Genomic DNA, 21,112 nt, shown 5'->3' on the forward strand with positions numbered 1-21,112 from the left:
ATTCTACACCAACGCAGAACGCAGCCGAATAACGGTTCTCAAGCTTGGCCGCAAAGTATACGCCCGCATCGTACTGCGAGAACTTGTGCGGCCCCAATCAATCGCCCTGGAGCCGAAAAAAGGCCTCATGTATTGGTCCTCGTGGAACCCGTCCGGTGGAAAAATCGAAAAAGCCTGGATGGATGGTAACTCACGGGACACGCTCGTGGACGGCCTCAAGGGACCGATGGTATGGCCCAGCGCATTGGTGATCGATCAGCTGCAGAAGCGACTGTACTGGTGTGACCCACGAACCGGGTTCATCGAGAGCGTTTCACTGGATGGGCACGACCGGACTCCGTTGTACGATGGTCGGGCACGGAATCATTTCCCGATCGCTGTCGGGGTTCATAAACAGAAAATTTTTTTCTCCGACAATGTGAAGGGGAACATTGAAATGTTGAATCTTAGCGATCCTGGAGCGATCGAGACGATCGCGATAGAAAAACCGCAGATTTTCGGAATTAAAATTTTCGACAACCTAACCCAGTACAACAACAATCGCAAAATGCTTTGCGATGAGTGTTCTTGGATTTGTATCAATACGCCGGTGCTGCCGGAGTGCGTCTGTGAGGAGTCGTTTGTGATGAGTGAGAACAAGACGGAGTGCCTACCAGCGGCGTCGATTAAGATGACTCCGCTAAGGTGTCCTAATGGGACGAATTTTCTCTGTAAGAATGGAGTTCAATGTATCGATCAGAGGTTCACTTGCGATGGTGATCGAGACTGCGACGATGGTAGCGACGAGGAGCAGACCCCGGAGGGGCCTTGTAATGCGAACTGTGATTTGGAACAAAACTTCAAATGTGATGACCAAAGATGTATCAATAGGTGAGTTGATAGTAGGTCGCATCTAGTCTCCAATGTTACCGGATGTTTTTAATTTGCACAGGTCTCTGGTGTGTGATGGAACGGTGAACTGTATCGATGAAACGGATGAAGACTATACCAATTGTCCGAACATGACCTGCATCGATAATTTCTTTCAGTGTGACATTAGTCGAAGGTGCATCCCGAAGAGTTGGGTCTGTGATCGACATCCGGATTGTGGACCGAACGATGACTCAGACGAACCGGACCGGTGTTATAAATGTGAAGAGTTTGAATGTCAGAACGGAGCCTGCGTGCAGTTCGAAATGCTTTGTGATGGAGTCAACAATTGCGGGTAAGCGAAGCCATAGTCATAGTCCCAGTAATCGAAGGGATGTCAATTTTTGGTTCATTCCAGTGTAAAAGGGGAGTAATCGAATATCTTACGACAGTGTTTCTTTTCCAGTGACAACTCGGATGAAGCTCAGTGCGATGTGGAGTGCAAGCCGAATGAATTCTACTGCAGTCCGTACGGGTGCATTGATCGATCCCAGATGTGCGATCCTAAGCTGAATTGTTTGAACGCGTTCGGCGATTGCAATCAGCGGATGAATGGAAGCCTCAACGGTAGTAGTGCGATTATTCCGACTGGGCTGATCAAGACGGAAGCTGAGCTGATTGCCCAGTGCGAGAAGGACGTCGGTGTGGTTTGTGAGATGGATAAAGATTGTATGAAGGCGCTGCAGAAACAGTGTCAGAATGCGAAACTTCCGGTGTACAATGAAACTGTGGTCTGCTTGCACCCGGAAAGAGTTTGCCGAGCAACGAACAGTTGTGTAAAGGTTGAACAGTTATGCGATGGGCGTATGGACTGTCCAGATAACATGGACGAGGGCTTCCGATGCAAGGATATGCTTTGCGATAGTACCAATGAGTGTTCGCATCTGTGTCACAATGCTCCGGAAGGGTACGTTTGTTCGTGTCCGGATCATCTGTATCTACAGCCGAACGGGAAGAATTGTCTGGTTGATCATGCTTGCGAACATTGGGGGACATGTTCACAAATTTGTACTCCCAATGGAAAACACTACAAGTGTGACTGTAAGGAGGGATACACGTTAACATTCGATAAGTTCACTTGTCGGAGTAACAATGCGGATGCTCCGCATGTAATTTTCAGCAACCGACAGGAGATTCGAGGTGTAGATCTGAATACGCTGGCCGTGAAGAACTTTTACACATCTCTGAGGAATACGATTGCGCTGGATTTTTTGTGGCGAAATGATTCCGTTCAGATTTTTTGGACGGATGTGATCGACGATAAAATATTCCGAGGAACACTCACTGGGGATTCTTTGAGTAACGTGGAAGCAGTTGTCCAATCGGGGCTGTCGACGGCTGAAGGACTAGCAGTTGATTGGATCGGAATGAATCTTTACTGGATCGACAGTAATTTGGATCAAATTGAGGTAGCGAAAACAAACGGTAGCTACCGTCGAACGCTAGTCGCTGGAGATATGGTTAACCCAAGAGCAATTGCGCTAGATCCCATGGAAGGACTTCTTTTTTGGACAGATTGGGAAGAGGGTGCTCCACGGTTGGAACGTTGCTCTATGGCTGGAGAGTCTCGAACTACGATCAAGTATGTAGGACCGGACGGTGGTTGGCCCAATGGTATCACTCTGGATTACGTCCTGAAACGCGTCTACTGGATTGACGCCCGTTCGGACTCAATCCATACAATCAACTACGAGGGTGATGATCATCATTTGGTTATCAAAGATCAGGAAGTTCTTTCACACCCGTTCAGTATTACTCTGTTCGACAACTACGTCTACTGGACCGATTGGCGAACGAACTCAGTGATCCGCGCCAATAAGTGGAACGGTACCGATGTAACCGTGATCCAACGCACACAGAGCCAACCGTTTGGCATCCAGATTCTTCACTCCAGTCGGCAGCCCAACAATCGTTCCAGCAATCCATGCGCTGAAAACAACGGAGGTTGTTCGCATCTTTGCCTTCTCAGCGTTAACCAAACCTACCAGTGTGCCTGTCCGCACGTCATGCGACTGGACGAAAATCGGAAACGTTGCATTCCGAATGAAGAGATCCTCCTCTTTGTAATGTCCACCGAGATACGGGGAGTCGATCTGCAGCAACCTAATCACTACACCATTCCCACGATCAGTCACCAGACGCAGGTTGTCCAACCGGCCGTGCTGGACTACGACATATCGGAGGCTCGGCTCTATTGGAACGATATCCAGTTGAACGAGATCAAGTCTTCGGTACTGGCAACGGGACCGATCGAGACCATCCTGGATACGGATATATCGCATTCGTTGGGTTTTGCCGTGGATTGGATTTCGAGGCTACTGTTTGTGTCCACTGGAACGGAACAAAGCAGTCGAATACTTGCTTGCAACATGAATGGCGAGTTTATTACGGAAGTGCTGTCGGATCTGGCTCTGGTCAACAGTATAGTGGTTCATCCGACCAAGTACGTATTCTATTTACAGATGATTTGGCATAGCACTAACGCTAACTCTTTCAGGGGCCTGCTATATTTTGCTACTTCTATCGAATCCCCTAAGCTGTACGAACTGTACTTCAGTCGAATGGATGGTTCCGAGAAGCAGCTGATTAGCAATTCAACATTCTTCCCGATGGAAAGTTTGGTGTTCGATTTCGAAACTGAACGGCTCTACTACGTTGCGTCGAAGGTTGGGGAAATCTACTACTACAATACGATCAACGGAAAGGTAAGTAGTTTCAATGGAAAATGTGCTAAAATTACGAGAGCAGGCCATTTGGCATAGTCATTTGGCATAATGGACGTTTAGCATAACGGACATTTGGCATAGCGAACATTTGCCATAATTTTGAGAAGTGATCATTGTGCAGGTTATTTGGCATAACGGACATTTTGCATAATAATTTTTAACTTCCGGAGAACGGTCATTTTGCGTAACGAACATTTGGCATAATTTTGCTAAGTGAACTCACTTGGCGGAGAACAGCCATTTAGCATAACAGACGAATTTGTAATTTATCAGCGAATGTCCCAAACATGCTTCGTATCGATGTACAGGTTCGACTCGAACATCGAACCCAAGCAAACGATGTACAAACTCAAGTTCAAACATCCGTGTATGTACAGCGGGTGCGTACACGAGAACGAGTCTCACAAGGCAAAAGGAGTCAATGCTAGTGATGATGAGAGTGAGAAAGAGAAAACTGGTACCTCGAACCGCACACCGTGGACGTACATAGGGTTGTGCAGGCGAACATGTGCACGATGTTCATTTGGGAAGACTGCCTAATATGAATTATATTTCAAGTGAACACATTTTATAACTTTTTTTTATGTGTAATGAAACTATTTTTGAAATTCTTGTTGTTCGCGCGGATGACTAGATTTTCGGACACTTGACACCTTCAGACACTGAACTTTTCGCGGACTCAAAACAATTTTATTGGCGGAAAGCTCGTCTTTAGTGGACAATAATTTATTTACTGATGAAATCTGCTATCTATTACCTATGGTCAGTTGATCGTATTCGGACTTCCCTGAATCGGAGGCTCCATGGCCGTCGATGATTCTGGTTAGTAACCGTATGTTGACTTCATTGTAGGTTATTGCTTGGATGCGATGGACCACTACGACGTTGAGACCGCCGAGCTGGCCAGACTCGTCGACAATCGCTGCGTAGCGTCTGGGAATTGGATAGTGCTTCTCCTCCTCCGTTGTTAAACATCAATTTCATGATAACACTGAATCAACAATTTGCCTCCACAATACTCGATTTGTAGCTGCAGCTCTCCAACGTCGGTTACGTCCAACACTCGCCAAATCACGTTCCACCTGGTCCGCCCATTGTGCTCTCTGCGCTCCTCGCCTTCTTGTACCAACCGGATCATGAACGAACACCATCTTTGCAGGATTGTTGTCCGGGATTCTTGCAACATGCCCTGCCCACCGTATCCTTCCAGCTTTGGCCACCTTTTGGATGCTGGATTCGCCATAGAGTGCAGCGAGCTCGTGGTTCATCCTTCGCCGACACATACCGTTCTCCTGCACACCGCCGAAGATCGCCCTTAGCACCCGTCGCTCGAAAACTCCTAGCGCTTGCAGGTCCTCCTCGAGCATGGTCCAAGTCTCGTGCCCGTAGAGAACCACCGGTCTTATAAGCGTTTTGTACATAGTGCATTTGGTGCGGGGGTGAATCTTTCTTGACCGCAGTTTCTTTTGGAGCCTATAGTAGGCCCGACTTCCACTGATGATGCGTCTTCTGATTTCACGGCTCACGTTATTGTCAGCCGTTAATAAGGATCCTAGGTAGACAAAATCCTCCACTACCTCGAAGGTATCCTTGTCGATCGTAACGCTGTTTCCCAGCAGGATCCTGGCGTTCTCAGTTCTGCCTACCAGCATAAACTTTGTTTTCGACGCATTTACCACCAGTCCGACCTTCGCGTTTCAGGCGGGTGTACAGGTCTGCCACCATTCCAAATGTTCGGGCGATAATGTCCATGTCGTCCGCGAAGCATACAAATTGAACGGATTTCCTGAAGATCGTGCCCCGGCTGTTGAGCCCGGCTCGTCGCATCACACCTTCCAGAGCGATGTTGAATAGTACACGAGAGTCCATCACCTTGTCTCAGTCCCCGTCGAGATTCGTATGGACTGGAAAGTTCACCCGAAATCCTTACGCTGTTTTTTTACACCGTCCATCGTTGCTTTGATCAGTCGAGTCAGCTTCCCGGGAAAACCGTTTTCGTCCATGATTTTCCATAGTTCTACGCGGTCGATACTGTCGTATGCCGCCTTGAAGTCGATAAACAGGTGATGCGTTTGGACCTGGTATTCACGGCATTTCTGAGGGATTTGCCGTACGGTGAAGATCTGGTCCGTTGTCGACCGGCCATCGATGAAGCCGGCTTGATAACTTCCCACGAACTCATTTACTTTAGGTGATAAACGACGGAAGATGATCTGGGATAGCACTTTGTAGGCGGCATTCAAAATGGTGATCGCTCGGAAGTTCTCACACTCCAAATGGTCGCCTTTCTTGTGAATGGGGCAGATCACCCCTTCCTTCCTTCCTTTCGGTTTCCCAGATCTTGACTACTAACCGGTGCAGACAAGTTGCCAACTTTTCCGGACCCAACTTGATAAGTTCTGCTACGATACCATCTTTGCCAGCTGCTTTGTTGTCCTTGAGCTGTTGGATGGCATCCTTAACTTCCCTCAACGTGGGAGTTGGTTCATTCCCGTCCTCAACTGCATTGACGTAGTCAAATCCTCCGTTGACTTGGTCATCTGTACCTACATTCTCCTTGCCGTTCAGGTGCTCGTCGAAGTGCTGCTTCCACCTTTCGATCACCTCACGGTTGTCCGTCAGCAGGCTCCCGTCCTTATCCCTACATATTTCGGCTTGCGGCACGAAGCCTTTGCAGGATGCGTTGAGCTTCTGGGAGAACTTCCGTGTATCTTGAGAACGGCACAGCAGTTCCATTTCCTCGCACTCCGCTTCTTCCAGGCGGTGTTTTTTCTCCCGGAAGAGGCGTGTCTGCTGCCTCGTACACGACAATGCCCTCAGCTATGTTGTTGATGGCTGCTTTTACTGTTCTCCAGCAGTCCTCTAGAGGGGCCTTGTCGAGCTCTCCCACGTCCGGCAACGAGGTACTGCGCGTATGCAGTGGCGACATCTGGTTGCTTCAGTCGCTCCAGATCGTACCGAGGTGACCGTCGGTACCGTACATGATTAATGACGGATAGTTTTGGGCGCAATTTAACCATCACCAGGTAGTAGTCAGAGTCGATGTTAGTGTCACGATAGGTCCTGACGTCGATAATGTCGGAGAAGTGCTGTCCATCGATCAGGACGTGGTCGATTTGCGATTCCGTCCGTAGCGGTGATCTCCAGGTGTAGGTGCTACGAATGGCCATGTTCTTGGAGGCGGCGAAATCAATGAGTCGAAGACCGTTCTCATTTGTCAGCTGGTGAGCGCTGAACTTTCAAGTCGTTGGTCTGAATTCCTCTTCCTGAGCGTTTAGGTCCCCAATTTGATGATTTTGACGTAGTGGCTTGGGCAACGGTCGTATTCTCGTTCGAACTGCGCGAAAAAAAACCGTCTTTGTCAACATCGGTGCTTCCGGAGTGAGGGCTGTGAACGTTTATTATGCTGATGTTGAAGAAACGGCCTTGATCCTCAACCTACACATTCTTTCGTCGATCGGCCACCAACCGATCACGTGCCTTTGCATATCGCTCATCACGATAAAAGTTGCCCCTAGCTCATGTGTGTTGCCGCAGCTCTGGTAGATGGTATGATTACCTCTAAACGTTCGCACCATGGATCCTGTCCAACACACCTCCTGCAGCGCTACGATTCCAAACCCGCGGTCCTTGAGAACATCGGTGAGTACGCGGGTGCTCCGATGGAGTTGAGAGATCTGCAGTTCCACGTTCCGAACTTCCAATCGCTAGTCCCTTTTCGTCGCAGAGGTCGTCGCCATTGGTATCGGTTCGCATTATTATCTTGTTGACTTTTCGCTGCAATTGATTATTTACGGCTGGCTCGCAGGGCCTGACACCAACCCTTTCCGGAGGACCATAGTGCACAGTTGAGCTTAGAGTCCTTCACTGGTACTCGGACGATGATCAGCCGCCCCTAACATAGGGAACAGACGCTGTTTTGAGCCGCTCCTCCTGGAGATTAGACGCTCAGGCTTGCAGCAGCAGCAGCTCGTTCTACAAGATGTGTCGAGCACTACTCGCAGCTTCGTAGTTGTGCTGTCCGGCTTCAGGACTGCATGATGAGGTAAACAATACACTGTACCGCTCGATGTGTCGTCGACGACTTCCACCATATGACCGAGGTTCTTCTCGCTGATGAACTAGATGTACAGTAGCTTCAACGGCGGATTCGCAACAAATCTTTTCTCCAATCCCAATCCAATCCGCGGTGGAACACGCATGTGTCTCCGATAAGAGTCCACAAGAAGAGGTATTGGTAACTCAACCAGCTAAAAACAGTTTTCTGTAATGTAGGCCCTTCAGTTGGCCTTCCTTCAGCAGATCCATATAGTATTCTGCTCCGATGATGACATCAACAGTTTCGTGAAATTGTGGATCCGCCATGAGGGTTGACTCCGGAAGAATCCACTGGTGTGGATCGATCTTGGCGGTGGACAAGGCTACGGTCAACTTCGGTAACACACGAGACTGCATCTGTTCAGCAAACTGTGAAATATCTGACAGTCCCGCGCTCACTTCTGCCCGAACTGATTTGGTGGACCCTTGTCTTTGGACAGCTAAGAATGATGACAACTCGTCGAACTTCAGCTTCGTTGAGAACTCTTGGGTCATGAGACAATGCTGAGAACACGAATCTAGCAATGTTCGCACTAGTGCAGAGTTTCCGGATCGATCTGATAGTTTAACATGAGCAGTTGATAATAGAATATTGTGTGTTGGTGTATTGCGAAGTGAAACGAAGTTGTGGCTGGTGGTGGCGTTTGTGACCTGGACGGAGTATGTGTGATCTGCGAGCTAGCAGAGGTAGCAGGTGTGTGGTGGATTAGTCTGTGGTTGTCGAGGCAGTTGGTTTGCTGCCGTTGGTTTCGTCTGCGGGCTTGAAACGGGGGATCATGCCAACCAGGTATGCAGCATGGAGTCGTCTTTCCGACGACAATGATGGCAGACTTCTTTATCACAAGATCGTGCGTAATGACCAGGACCCAGGCAGTTGCGGCACAACATGTTCTTATTCACAGATTCACTTCTCTCAGGAACCTTCATTCGTTGGAACTTCATGCAATGGAAAGCAGTGTGTTCCGAATCACTGCTGAATGGACATCATCCAGATGACCTCGCTGTAATATGACAGAATGAAGTTTTTGTTGGTCGGTGTTTTGGAACGGAAGGTTTTGTTGTGGTGATCAACTGAAGTACAGAGCAATGATTCCGGAGGAACTCGATCACCTTATTATGCGCCGGGGCTTCAGTAGACCCATGATGAGTATTCCAGAGATGAAGAGTAGCAGAATTCAGGCGCGGACATAACATGTACGCCAAAAGAGTAAACCACCCAGCCGTATTCTCTCCGATTTTCTCCAACATCTGCAGATTTTTGGCAAACTCTTCGATGAGCTGATAAATTCCGTCGTAGCTCTCCCTCTTCCGAGTCTCCAGCGAAAATAGTGCGTCTAAATGAGCCTTCACTATCAGCTTCTTGTTTTCGTAGGGCCTAACCAGTGCCTTCCACTTCCATGTACAGTGTAATGTTTGCTGAGAACTTCAACGAACTGACCTCCTGTAATGCGTCACCAGACAGCGAAGATCTGAGATATTTCAATTTGCCTACATCGGTCAGTGGGTTGTTGTTGTCGATAAGATTGTGGAATCAATATGGGCATTTTCGGAATGGTTTTGGTGAGTAGGTGCCAGAAATTGATTTTTGACGCCATTTTGATATCCAATGTCATATTCCGGTTTAGCGAAATTCTCTATAACCCCATCAATATGGGTATTTTCGGAATGGTCTTGACGAGTAGGTGTCAGAAATTGATTCTTGTTGCCGTTTTAAAATCCAAGATGGCGACTTCCGGTTTAGCTAAATTCTCTATAACCCGATCAATATGGGTATTTTCGGAATGGTCTTGACGAGTAGGTGTCAGAAATTGATTTTTGTCGCCGTTTTAAAATCCAAGATGGCGACTTCCGGTTTAGCTAAATTCTCTATAGCCCGATCAATATAGGTATTTTCGGAATGGTCTTGACGAGTAGGTGTCAGAAATTGATTTTTGATGCCATTTTAAAATCCAAGATGGGGACTTCCGGTTTAGCTAAATTCTCTATAACCCCATCAATATGGGTATTTTCGGAATGGTCATGACGAGTAGGTACCAGAAATTGGTTTTTGGTGCCATTTTAAAATCCAAGATGGCGACTTCCGATTTTTGTAGCACTTTTAAAATTCAAGATGGCGACTTCCGGTTTACCGAAATTCTCTACAACCCGATCAATATGGGTATTTTCGGAATGGTCATGACGCCAGACCATTCCGAAAATACCCATATTGTTTGGATTATAGCGAACTTCCCTAAACTGGAAGTTCAAAATGGAGTCAACAATCAATTTCTGTCTCCTACTCGTCCAGACCATTTCGAAAATATTGTTCAGGTGCGAGCCATAAGGAATCTTCCAGACCCGTCTCTTTCATCTTTCCGAAAATCTTCGAAGTGTTTTGCATTTAAAAGGACTTAGAATATTTTTGCTAAAACCGTGTAAATTGCGAAATCCATTAAAAAAACCACTCCAAGAACATTCTAAGTCTTTTGTTGTGTTTTTACGCGGATTTTCCAATTAACGCCTTTTTTACGCGGATAGCCAGTGAGTTTTATTTTTTCATACAGTGTTTCAATAATTAAAATTATCCTTATTATCCTTCTTTATATCATGAGCTGTTCTTTCGAATTATAAACCATTCGATCCAAACAATAGTTAACTTTATCATTTCTCGATATCGCCGAGTTCTTCAAACGATGCTGGTCTTGCCCCCCAAAAATTACACTGCCTAATTTTTGGGGTGAAGCCAGTGTAATGCGGATTTGCCACATAACTGAAACCAAGGACCCGAAGCGGCACAAAGCCACTGTGGATCCACCGGGGGAGGTGCCCTCCGACCCGCCGTCGAAAGCGCCGACCATTCGCAAGCAATCCGTTTGCTCGGGTTACTCAGACTCAGATTGGTTGAAGTCCGACGGAGCGTCGGGTTACTCAGACTCAGATTGGTTGAAGTCAGACTCAGATTGGTTGAAGTCCGCAGCATGCGACCTGAAGCAATATGGCGTAGCCAGATTACACGTAGATGTTATTTATTAATTCGTAAAGAATAATAAACTAATTAATTTTGAACCTTCAGCAGTAGCACGGCTCAAAATTATGCAATTACGCAAAATTAAAAATTATGCCAAATGACCGTTATGTCAAATGGTCTGTATCGTGGATATAAAGCAAATTATGTCAAATGTCCATTATGCCAAATGACCCTCAGTCTGATCAATTCTCAAAATTATGCTAAGTGACCATTATGCCAAATGTCCGTTATGCAAAATAAGCTTATGCCAAACGACTTTATTCCAAATAACTTTATGCCAAATAACCCAAACCCTAAAATTACAAAACAATCTTTCACTTGCAGATCATCAAAGTGTCCGCGTCAGACAATTCATTACCGATCAGTACCATCACCGTGTACCGAGAGCACATCTACTACGACGATAGCCTGTACAGTCGTATCATGCGCTGCGATAAAAATCTATGCCAGAACGCGGAAGTAGTCCGGAACAATACCGGTGGGGTGAACGCGATACGGATGTATCACCCGGGAGCGCAGAACGGAACCAACTCGTGTCGCGACAGTAACGGAGGAGGCTGTCAGCATCTGTGTGTGCCGTTGTCGGCGCAGACGCACACCTGCGCCTGTGCTATGGGTTATCGGAAGGATGACAAGTTTCCTACGCGCTGTCAGGCGATCGATAACTTCCTAATGTACTCGATCGGGCATCAGCTGAAGGGTTTGGCCATAGGGGATGCCGAAGATCTTAACGAGATTGTGATTGGGCCGCTGCAGAAGATATCGCTCGCTACGGGTATCGATTACCACGCGAGAAATGATTTCGTTTACATAGCCGACAGTGATCGAGGCTCGATCACGAAAATCAAACGGGATGGAAGCGAAAGATCGGTGATTGTGAGCAACTTCGAGCAGGTGGTTGATGGAAACTCGATCGATTGGTTAGGCGGAATTGCGATAGACTGGGTTGCGGACAATATCTACTGGACGGATCAGAAGCGGAACTTGATCGAGGTGGCGAGGTTAAATGGAAGTTTGAGATATGTTGTTGCATCTAACCTAGAAAGTCCGCGGCTGATCGCTGTTGATCCTGTTAGCGGGTTCATTTTCTACTCTGGCAAAGGTAAAATTGGAAGGACAGGCCTCGATGGAACCGGGAAGTTCTTGTTGGTAAATCAAAGCTCCATGATCAGTGACATGACGTTGGATATCGAAAACCAAGTCGTGTACTGGTGCGAAATACAGACGGATACGATTTGGAGAGTTGATTATGATGGCAATATGAAAACGATCCTACTGAACAACACCCTAGATAACGTTAAGGCTTTGGACCTTTTCGAAGAGAACATTTTCTGGTCGGATGTTCGCGGCAATATCAAGGTAGCGAACGTGAGGAACATCACCAACTACTGGACTGTGATCGAATCCGAAGGAACATCACTGAAAGACATCCGAATCTTCTCTTCACGCAAGCAACAGAAAACAAACGCCTGTGGAATCAACAACGGAGGCTGTCAGGAGCTGTGCCTGTTCAACGGAACTCATCCGATTTGCGCCTGTTCGCATGGAAAAATCTCCAAAACTGACCTTAAAACATGCGAACCATACGAAAACTTCCTCATCTTTTCTCGCGTCTCAGCCATTGACAGTATCCACATGACGGATCAGAACAACATCAACGGACCGATACCGGAGATTCAAAACACGACCTTCCTCAAAAACACGATCGCCCTAAGCTACGACTACGAACGAAGTCTGATCTTCTTTTCGGACGTGGAGTTCAGTTCTATCAACTCGGTTCACTTCAACGGCTCCGACCATCGTCAAATCGTGTCCAAACAGCTTACCGTCGAAGGTCTAGCGTTCAACCCGATCACCAAGCTTCTATTCTGGACCTCGAACAACGAAGCATGTATCCGGTCCTTGGACCTAACCAACACTACCAACGATCCGAAAGAGAACGCCGGAATCGTTAGGGAATTGATCAAGCTAAAACCAACGGACAAACCTCGTGGAATCGCCGTGGAACCCTGCCTAGCGATGATCTATTGGACCAACTGGAACACACTGGCGGCGTCGATTCAACGAGCCTACCCGTCCGGATACGGGTTGGAAAGTATTATCACCACCGACATTCGAATGCCGAACGCCATAACACTGGACTATCAAGCTAAAAAACTGTACTGGGCGGATGCCCGCTATGACAAGATCGAACGAGCCGATTACGATGGTCGGAATCGTGTCGTGTTGGCACACTCGACCCCGAAGCATCCGTTCGCGATGGCTGTTTACGGTGATTTGCTGTTCTGGACGGATTGGGTACTGCACGCAGTGATCCGGGCGAACAAGTACTCCGGCAGTGATGTAGTCTGGCTACGGAAGGATATTGCGCGACCAATGGGAATTGTAGCTGTTCAGGAGATTGATCAAGATTGTAGCGCAGATCCGTGTAAAATCTTGAACGGTGGCTGTGAGGATGTTTGCTTGATTGATGCAGCCGGGAAGATTAAGTGTAGCTGCACGCAGGGTGTGCTGGCAGCGGATAATCAACGGTGTATTCCAAACCGATCGTCAAACTGTACGGCCGATGACTTCAGCTGTTCGATTGGAGGCTGTATACCGTATTATTTGACGTGTGATACGATTGCTCACTGTTTGGACGGTTCGGATGAGTTGCAGAGCTATTGCGCGGAACGTGAATGCATCGCCGGCTACTTCCAGTGCAGTAACCATCGCTGCATTTCACAATCACTTCGTTGCGACAATATTCAAGACTGCGGGGATGGTAGCGACGAAGAGCACTGTGATTGTGATCCTGCCACACACTTCAGATGCAACTCGGGGCAGTGCATTTCGCGGCAAATGCGCTGCGATAACGATCCGGATTGTGCGGACATATCAGATGAAATCGGTTGTCCAAGGATTCGGAACTGCAGTGCTATGCACTCGGGTGAGTTTTTGCAGTGTCCCAACACTACCGCTTGCTACATGTCTTCGTGGCTTTGTGACGGGGAAAATGACTGCTGGGATAATAGCGACGAGATGAACTGTAGTACATCGGTCGCACCGACCTGTCCGACGGATAAGTTCCTATGTGCGAACGGTCACTGCATTCCCCAGAACTGGCGATGTGACAGCGAGGATGACTGCCTGGATGGGACAATGAAAAGTTTGAGTTCAGATGAGATTAACTGCACCCGACATTGCAAGCCGAATCAGTTCCAATGTTTGAACAGTACGGAGTGTATTCCAAACAGCTGGCAGTGTGACAATAATCCGGACTGTGCCGACGGATCGGACGAGGGAACGCACTGCCAGCAGCGGATATGTCCAGATTGGGAGTTTCAATGCCCCGCCAGTGGACGCTGTATTCCGAAGAAGTGGGTCTGCGATGGGGAAGTGGATTGTATAGCAGACAACGAAGATGAAAAGAATTGTGACTCCATGGAGCAAAGTTGTGATCCGGATTCGTTCACCTGTCACAGCGGAGAGTGCATCAGTAGACAGTTTGTGTGTGACGGGGATGTCGATTGCGTGGATGCGTCAGACGAGCCGATAGATTGTGGGACGGGTTTCGAAGAAACGGAGGCTTGTAAAGAAGACGAATTCCAGTGCAAGGACAAGACGTGTATTGCAAAAAATTTGACCTGCAATGTGAACAACGATTGCGAGGATGGATCTGATGAGGATATACAGCTGTGCAAAAACACTACATTGATATGCGCGGGACCGGAACTGTTCCGATGTGAGAGTGGAGCCTGCATAGTCAGTGGGTTGTTGTGCGATGGAGCGAATGATTGTGGAGATTGGAGTGACGAGAAGTCTTGCAGTATTAACGAATGCGAGCAGATGCCTAATCTGTGCGCTCACAACTGTGAAGATCGCGAGGTCGGTTACGAATGTACCTGTCGAGCCGGGTTCAAAGTAAACGTAAACAACAAACACCTGTGCGATAGCATAGACGAATGTATGGATCGACCGTGTAGCCAAATTTGCACCAATGTTTACGGTTCCTATCACTGTTCCTGTTATGAAGGTTACGTTATGCGAGCTAATGGAACCTGTAAAGCGAACACGCTGGAACCTGCCAAATTGATCTTCTCGAACCGGTACTACGTAAGGGAAGTAGACCTGAGTGGCTCAATGTCGATCCTCGCGCATAACCTTTCAAATGCAGTCGCTCTGGATTTCGACTGGGAAACCAAGTGCTACTATTGGTCGGACGTGACGTCCGTCGTAAGCTCGATCAAACGTATGTGTCTAGGTTCGAACAAAACTGAAGTCCTACACAAATCCACATTGAAAAATCCGGACGGTCTAGCAATCGATTGGGTTGCCCGTAATCTATACTGGTGCGATAAGGGACTAGATACGATCGAAATCTCCAAACTGGACGGGCGTTACCGGAAGGTACTGATCAACACCAATCTCCAGGAACCGCGAGCTATCGTTCTGGATCCCTTCCGAAAGCACATGTACTGGACAGATTGGGGAGATCAGCCGTACATCGGAAAAGCCGGCATGGATGGGACTAACCAAACGATGTTGATCAAGAACACCCTTGGATGGCCGAACGCTCTAACCATAAGCTTCGAAACGAACGAACTTTTCTGGGGAGATGCCCGGGAAGACTTTATAGCTGTTAGTGACCTAGAAGGCAACAACCGCAAGGTAGTTCTATATAGAGATACTCACCCTTCCATGAACCTTCATCATATCTTCGCCATTGCCGTATGGGAAGATCGTATCTATTGGACCGATTGGGAGACAAAATCCATCGAGTATTGTCACAAGTACAGAGGTGATGACTGTGGAACGGTAATCCGGACCATCCATCGACCGATGGATCTAAGAGTGTACCATCCGTACCGGCAAATCAAACCAGACGAAGATCCATGCCAGTTAGCTGGGTGTTCAACTCTATGCTTGCTTTCTCCCGCAGCACCCGGATATAGATGCGATTGTCCGGATAACTTCGTTCTGGGCATTGACAACAAAACCTGTATTGCGAACTGTTCCTCAGCGCAATTTCTATGCAAGACCACCTTCAAATGTATCCCGTACTATTGGAAATGTGACAAACAGGATGACTGCGGGGACAACAGTGATGAACCGGACGACTGTCCAGAGTTTAGCTGCGAATCGGGTCAATTTCAGTGTGACAATAATAAATGCATCAGTCCTAGTTCGATCTGTGACGGAGAGAATCAGTGCGGGGATGAATCCGATGAAAAAGATTGCGATGACTACGAGTGTTTCAGTTCACAATTTAAGTGTAGCCGATCGGGTGAGAAGAATGCTTTCTGTTTGGATGGACACCGGAGGTGTGATGGTAACCGTGATTGTCCCAATGGGGAAGATGAACTGGGATGTGAGAAAACCAGCTGTGCAGATCATCAGTTTAAGTGCGGCTCCGGAAAGTGCATAACCAAAGTGTGGGCATGCGATGGCGATATTGACTGCACGGATGGGTCGGATGAGCGGGATTGTATCCATAGCACTTGCAGGCAAAATGAGTTCAGGTGATTATGTCAAATCCATAACTATAAAAAGAAACTATTTTACTCTACCGCTTTTCTAGATGCAACAAGGGCCGCTGCATTCCGATGTCGTGGCGTTGCGATGGCGAGGAAGACTGTACCGAAGGTGAAGATGAAAAGGAGAACTGCAAACCGCCGGAGATCATCACCTGCGAGTCCTCCTACTTCCGGTGTAACAATTCCAAGTGTATTCCTGGCCGGTGGCGGTGTGACTACGAAAACGACTGTGGAGACAATTCGGATGAGGTGAACTGCCAGATGAGAAACTGTTCGGAATCGGAGTTTCGGTGCCGGGATGGGCACTGTATCCGCGGCATTAGGAAGTGCGATGGGGAGTTCAACTGCGCGGATCATAGCGACGAGGATGACTGTGATATCAGCTGCAAGCCTGATGAGTTCAAGTGCAAAAGTCATAACATCTGTATAAGTTCGTAAGTATCGTTCCATTGATTTCTATTTATTTATTTTATCCCTCCGGAAGTCGCGCAAATGGCTCACTGAACGAACACCCGCTGGTGTCCAAAGACAATTTCGCTAGATTTTCAGAGTAACGTGCGCTCAATGCACTAGCGCGATTGCCGGAAGGTTATATGGCAGTACCATTTACTGAAAGTACTGTGTATCAGTAGCCGAGCAATCAAGTTGTTCCGAAGCATAGCCGCAGGCATTCCTCTATTACACACAACTCGAAATCGACGATCGCGCCGACGTAGTAGTAGTTCAATAGGAGGTTAATATTAGTTTATTATCTTTCTCCCAACATCAGCCTAGAGGCGGTGTGGCATAAGGTGGGTTTTTTCTATATCAGTCAAAAATCCACTAAGCTCCTCAGGGCTGTCTTAAGACCACTCGGGGCCCCCGGGCACTACTGAACTAAAGGGCCCCTTTCACTGAACGGGTGTAAACAGATCTATAACAACCTATTTTAAGCCACCTAGCGGTGCAATTGTGCCTTTCTCATTTCTACAAACTATGACTCCATGGCTTGGTTATGTTCAATATAATTGTGGAAATGTCTATTACATTCTTAGTACACTTTGCGCCTACACGCAATGGCTCACCAGCCATGAACCTGGTGAGCTACGTGTCGACGGTGAAACACTTGAAACAAAAATTATCATACTTAATTAGCCTAATCAGTATTAGTTCAATGTTGTTTGAGGAGGGTGAAAAATCCTCGAATGAACCACTCCTTTATAATACGCCTTTTTTAAAATCCAGAAATTATTATAATCGAAAAATATCAGCCGGGATGAGGTTGACGATTTTCAAAGTGATTGCATAACCTTTCTATACGAGAAAAGGTCAGTCATTTTTTTTCGAGATTACATCAAATCTCGACGTTTCATGCATTTCAAAGACATTTGACATCAAAAATAAAAATCCGATTCATATAATTTTCCCTGTGCTCTGCCCTTTGAACATTATTCAGTTGCTGCTTCTATCAACTCCAGAACTGTCGTGGGTGGCCAATTTCAAAGCGACTCTGGTTTGTCAATAGTAATCTAGATGGCAAATCCAAGTAATTTTGTATCCATTTTAAAAAGTTTTTCATCATTTTGATATCATAGTGGTACCAGTCTATATGGTATATTTCTGTGCGGTCGCACTCTTAAACCTGTAACACCGGAACCAGAATTCAGATCGACACAAAATTCATTGGCAGCCGATGGGAAGTACCTTTCACTTGAGACTGAGTTTGTTTAGCAGATGGTTCTCAGAATCCGAAAGGCATTAGTGTCTGCCGTCTGGCGTCGGCTAAGGCTATCATCTTCCTAGACCCCCCCTCGGAGCAGCGGAAGGAGAAGGAGATTGCAGTGGATAACAAGCCAATTCCCAAAGAGAACAAAAACCTCGCCAATAGACGAAAGACCGGGCGGGCCCAAGAGGTAGACGCTCGAGAACGCTGTTGTTGCCGATGGAAAGGACCTCATCCAACAGAGAGCAAGCTGGAGTACCGTTGTAGGTCGGAAGAAGAAACACGAAACACAACAAAAGCAGAAAAAAGAAAGAAAAGATAAGCGGATGAGAAAAGAAAAACCTCCGGCTCGTCAGGAAGTGCCAAAGGGAGAATCCGTGCTCGTCCAAGCCATTTGCAACGACGTATGCAGCGGTGTTCAAGAATGTCCGAGAGGACCTGGAGCTGAAGAATTTGGGGGAAACCGTGGTAAGAATCAAGCGTACCTAAAAAGGCGAGATGCTCTTCGAGTTGAAGAAGGATCCCACACCTAGTAGCTCGACCTTGCAGAGGACTATTACCAAATCGAAGGGTGGAATGGCAGAAGTTAAAGCCTTAAACCCGGAGATGGTGATTGTGTGCAAGGACCTTGACGGAATCACGACTGAAAACGAGCTGAGAAGCGCACTAAAGCTGCAGTGTAACCTGGGCGAGGTGCACATGACGATCCGGCTTAAGAAGGGATACGGAAGAACTCAGACAGCGACGATTCGTTTACCGGTAGCCGCTGGCGATAAGGCGCTGGAGGTAGGCAAAGCTACGGTTAGATGGTCGAGATGTCCATTGAAAGCCGCCCCACGAGTGAATAAACAAGTTTTTAGGCTTTGGGCATTTGGCAGGGGCTTTCAAAGGTCCGGATAGATCCGGGATGTGCTGGAAATGCGGGGAGACGGGCCATCTTACGACAGATTGTACGCAGAGGCCGGAGTGCTTGCTTTACACTCCAGCGGACGGAAACGACCATCACACGGGTGGCTTCAAATGCCCTGCCTACAAGAGGCGAATGCCCCAGATAAATCTGAATCTGTTGTGGCAGTCTACGCCAGATACTATGTATGATGTCGCTTTGATTGCAAAAAACGTATTAAGTTCCCCTGGCAATTGTAACAGGGTGACTGGTCCGGATCCAGTTTCTGATCCGGGAACTGGTCCTGATCTTGACTGAACTAGCTCGGATCCATGGACTGGTCCGGATCCGTGGTGTGTCCCGGACTCGGAGTCTGGATCTGAGCCTCGATGAGAACCGGTTACGGTTGATTGCAGAGCCGTATCAAGTCCTCTCTGATAACGGTAACTGAGTGGCGGATGAATCGGGTTTTAACGGCTGCGATACAGGTTATGGGCAGATTCCCCATTCAAGAAGTAATAGAACGCTCGTACGATGACTTTGTGATAGCCAAAGTCAACGGTGTCTTCGTGTGTAGCTGTTACGCTCCTCCAAGGTAGAGAGTAGAGCAGTTTAGCCTAATGCTGGATCAGTTAACCGGGCAGTTGATCGGTCGGAAGCCGGTAGTCACTGGTGGTGACTTCAATGCCTGGGCTGTGGAATGAGGCAGTAGAGTAACCAACACAAGAGGGTGTATCTTGCAGGAAGCTCTAGCGAAGTTAGACGTACGATTATGCAATGAAGGTTCTGTTAGCACATTTCGGAGAGACGGGAGGGAGTCCATCATCGGCGTCACATTCTGTAGTCCTTCACTGACGGCGGACATGAATTGGAGAGTATGCGAAAAGGATACGCATAGCGACCACGAGGCGATTCGCTACCGTATCGGTCAACGGAACCCTGCTGCAGTACGGAGAAAGATGACCGGTGAGCGAAAGTGGAAGACGAAAACCTTCAACAAAGACCCCTTCTTTGAGGGAACTTCGGCCGAACGGCGGGACCGAGAACGTGTTGACCTAACAAGAAGGGCCGCCGCGAAAACTGGAACCACGCAATAAACAGCGTCCAGCTTACTGGTGAAACTAGACGCTTAGTACGCTACGCGCTGCTTGTCTCAGAGCCAGAAGGCGGGCTCAAAGAGCAATGTCGGAACCAGATAGAGAAGAGTGTAAGGCAGCGTTTCTGGAAGCTAGGGCCATTTTAAAACGGGAGACCACAGTTAGCAAGTCAGATTGCCACAAGGAGCTGTCCCGAGAAGTAGACGGCAATCCCTGGAGCGATGCATACCGAGTCGTGATGGCGAAAATGAAGAGCTCGACGACGCCAGCCGAAATGTACCCGAGTAAAGTTAAGATAATTGTCGAGGGTCTATTCCCGAAGCACGATCCAACTGTATGGCCACCAACAGCGTACGGCGAAGAAAAAGGAACTAACCCTCGCAGACGCATCGAAGCGCCTGAAATCAAATAAAGCCTCGGATCTGGATGGAATACCAAACGTGGTGCTGAAAGCAGCGATGCTGGCATATCCGGACATGTTTAGGATAGTGCCTCAGTAGTGCCTAAATGAGGGCAACTTCCCCGAAACGTGAAAAGTCCAGAAGATGGTGTTACTACCAAAGCCAGGGAAGCCACCTGGCGATCCGGCCTTGTACAGGCCCCTATGCCTGCTGGATACACTCGGAAAACTCCTGGAAAGGATCATCCTTAACAGGTTGACGAAATTCACGGAAGCTGAGCGCGGACTGTCCAAGATGCAGCTCGGGTTCCACAAAGGAGTATCGACAATGAATGCGATTCGGACAGTGCTCTAGAGTGCTGAGAAGTCATCTAAACAGAAGCGAGGAGGAGATCGATACTGCGCTGTAGTCACGATGGATGTAAATAACGTTCAACAGTGCCAGCTGGGAAGCCAGATCCTGCTAGCTCACCACAAGACGGAGGGGTTGTTGGTCAGCAACTGCAAAGCGGTTCAGCGGATGCAGATCGACGTCGCAGGGCACGTGATTGTTTCGAAGGCACATTGACTACGCCTGTGAAAAGTCGACGAAGACAATGAACGCAATAGCGAGAATCATGCCAAACGTCGGCGGTCCGAAAAGCAGCACGAGACGTCTGCTATCTATTCCTTTGTCATCGATACTCCGATGTGAAGCTCCTGCCTGGGGTGCTGCGCTGAAAGTGGGGCTGTGAAAAACTGAACACGACATTCCGGCTGATGGGCGTACGA

General features: G+C 47.8%; 1 protein-coding gene across 1 annotated transcript in view; it reads left to right on the plus strand.

Moving 5' to 3' along the window:
* The first annotated feature begins 1,066 nt into the window (after window positions 1–1,066).
* The window catches only part of LOC131694790 (low-density lipoprotein receptor-related protein 1-like), a 42,574-nt gene continuing 22,528 nt past the window's right edge, over window positions 1,067–21,112 (plus strand). Inside the window, exons 1-5 of the mRNA XM_058983294.1 lie at window positions 1,067–1,204; window positions 1,302–3,352; window positions 3,407–3,614; window positions 11,065–16,241; window positions 16,301–16,690. Coding sequence (XP_058839277.1) covers window positions 1,404–3,352; window positions 3,407–3,614; window positions 11,065–16,241; window positions 16,301–16,690 — 7,724 coding nt within the window. The 5' untranslated portion in view covers window positions 1,067–1,204; window positions 1,302–1,403. The remainder of the gene's footprint in view (window positions 1,205–1,301; window positions 3,353–3,406; window positions 3,615–11,064; window positions 16,242–16,300; window positions 16,691–21,112) is intronic.

This window comes from Topomyia yanbarensis, unplaced genomic scaffold, assembly GCF_030247195.1.
Source record: "Topomyia yanbarensis strain Yona2022 unplaced genomic scaffold, ASM3024719v1 HiC_scaffold_15, whole genome shotgun sequence".
NCBI classification, from domain to species: Eukaryota; Metazoa; Arthropoda; class Insecta; order Diptera; family Culicidae; genus Topomyia; species Topomyia yanbarensis.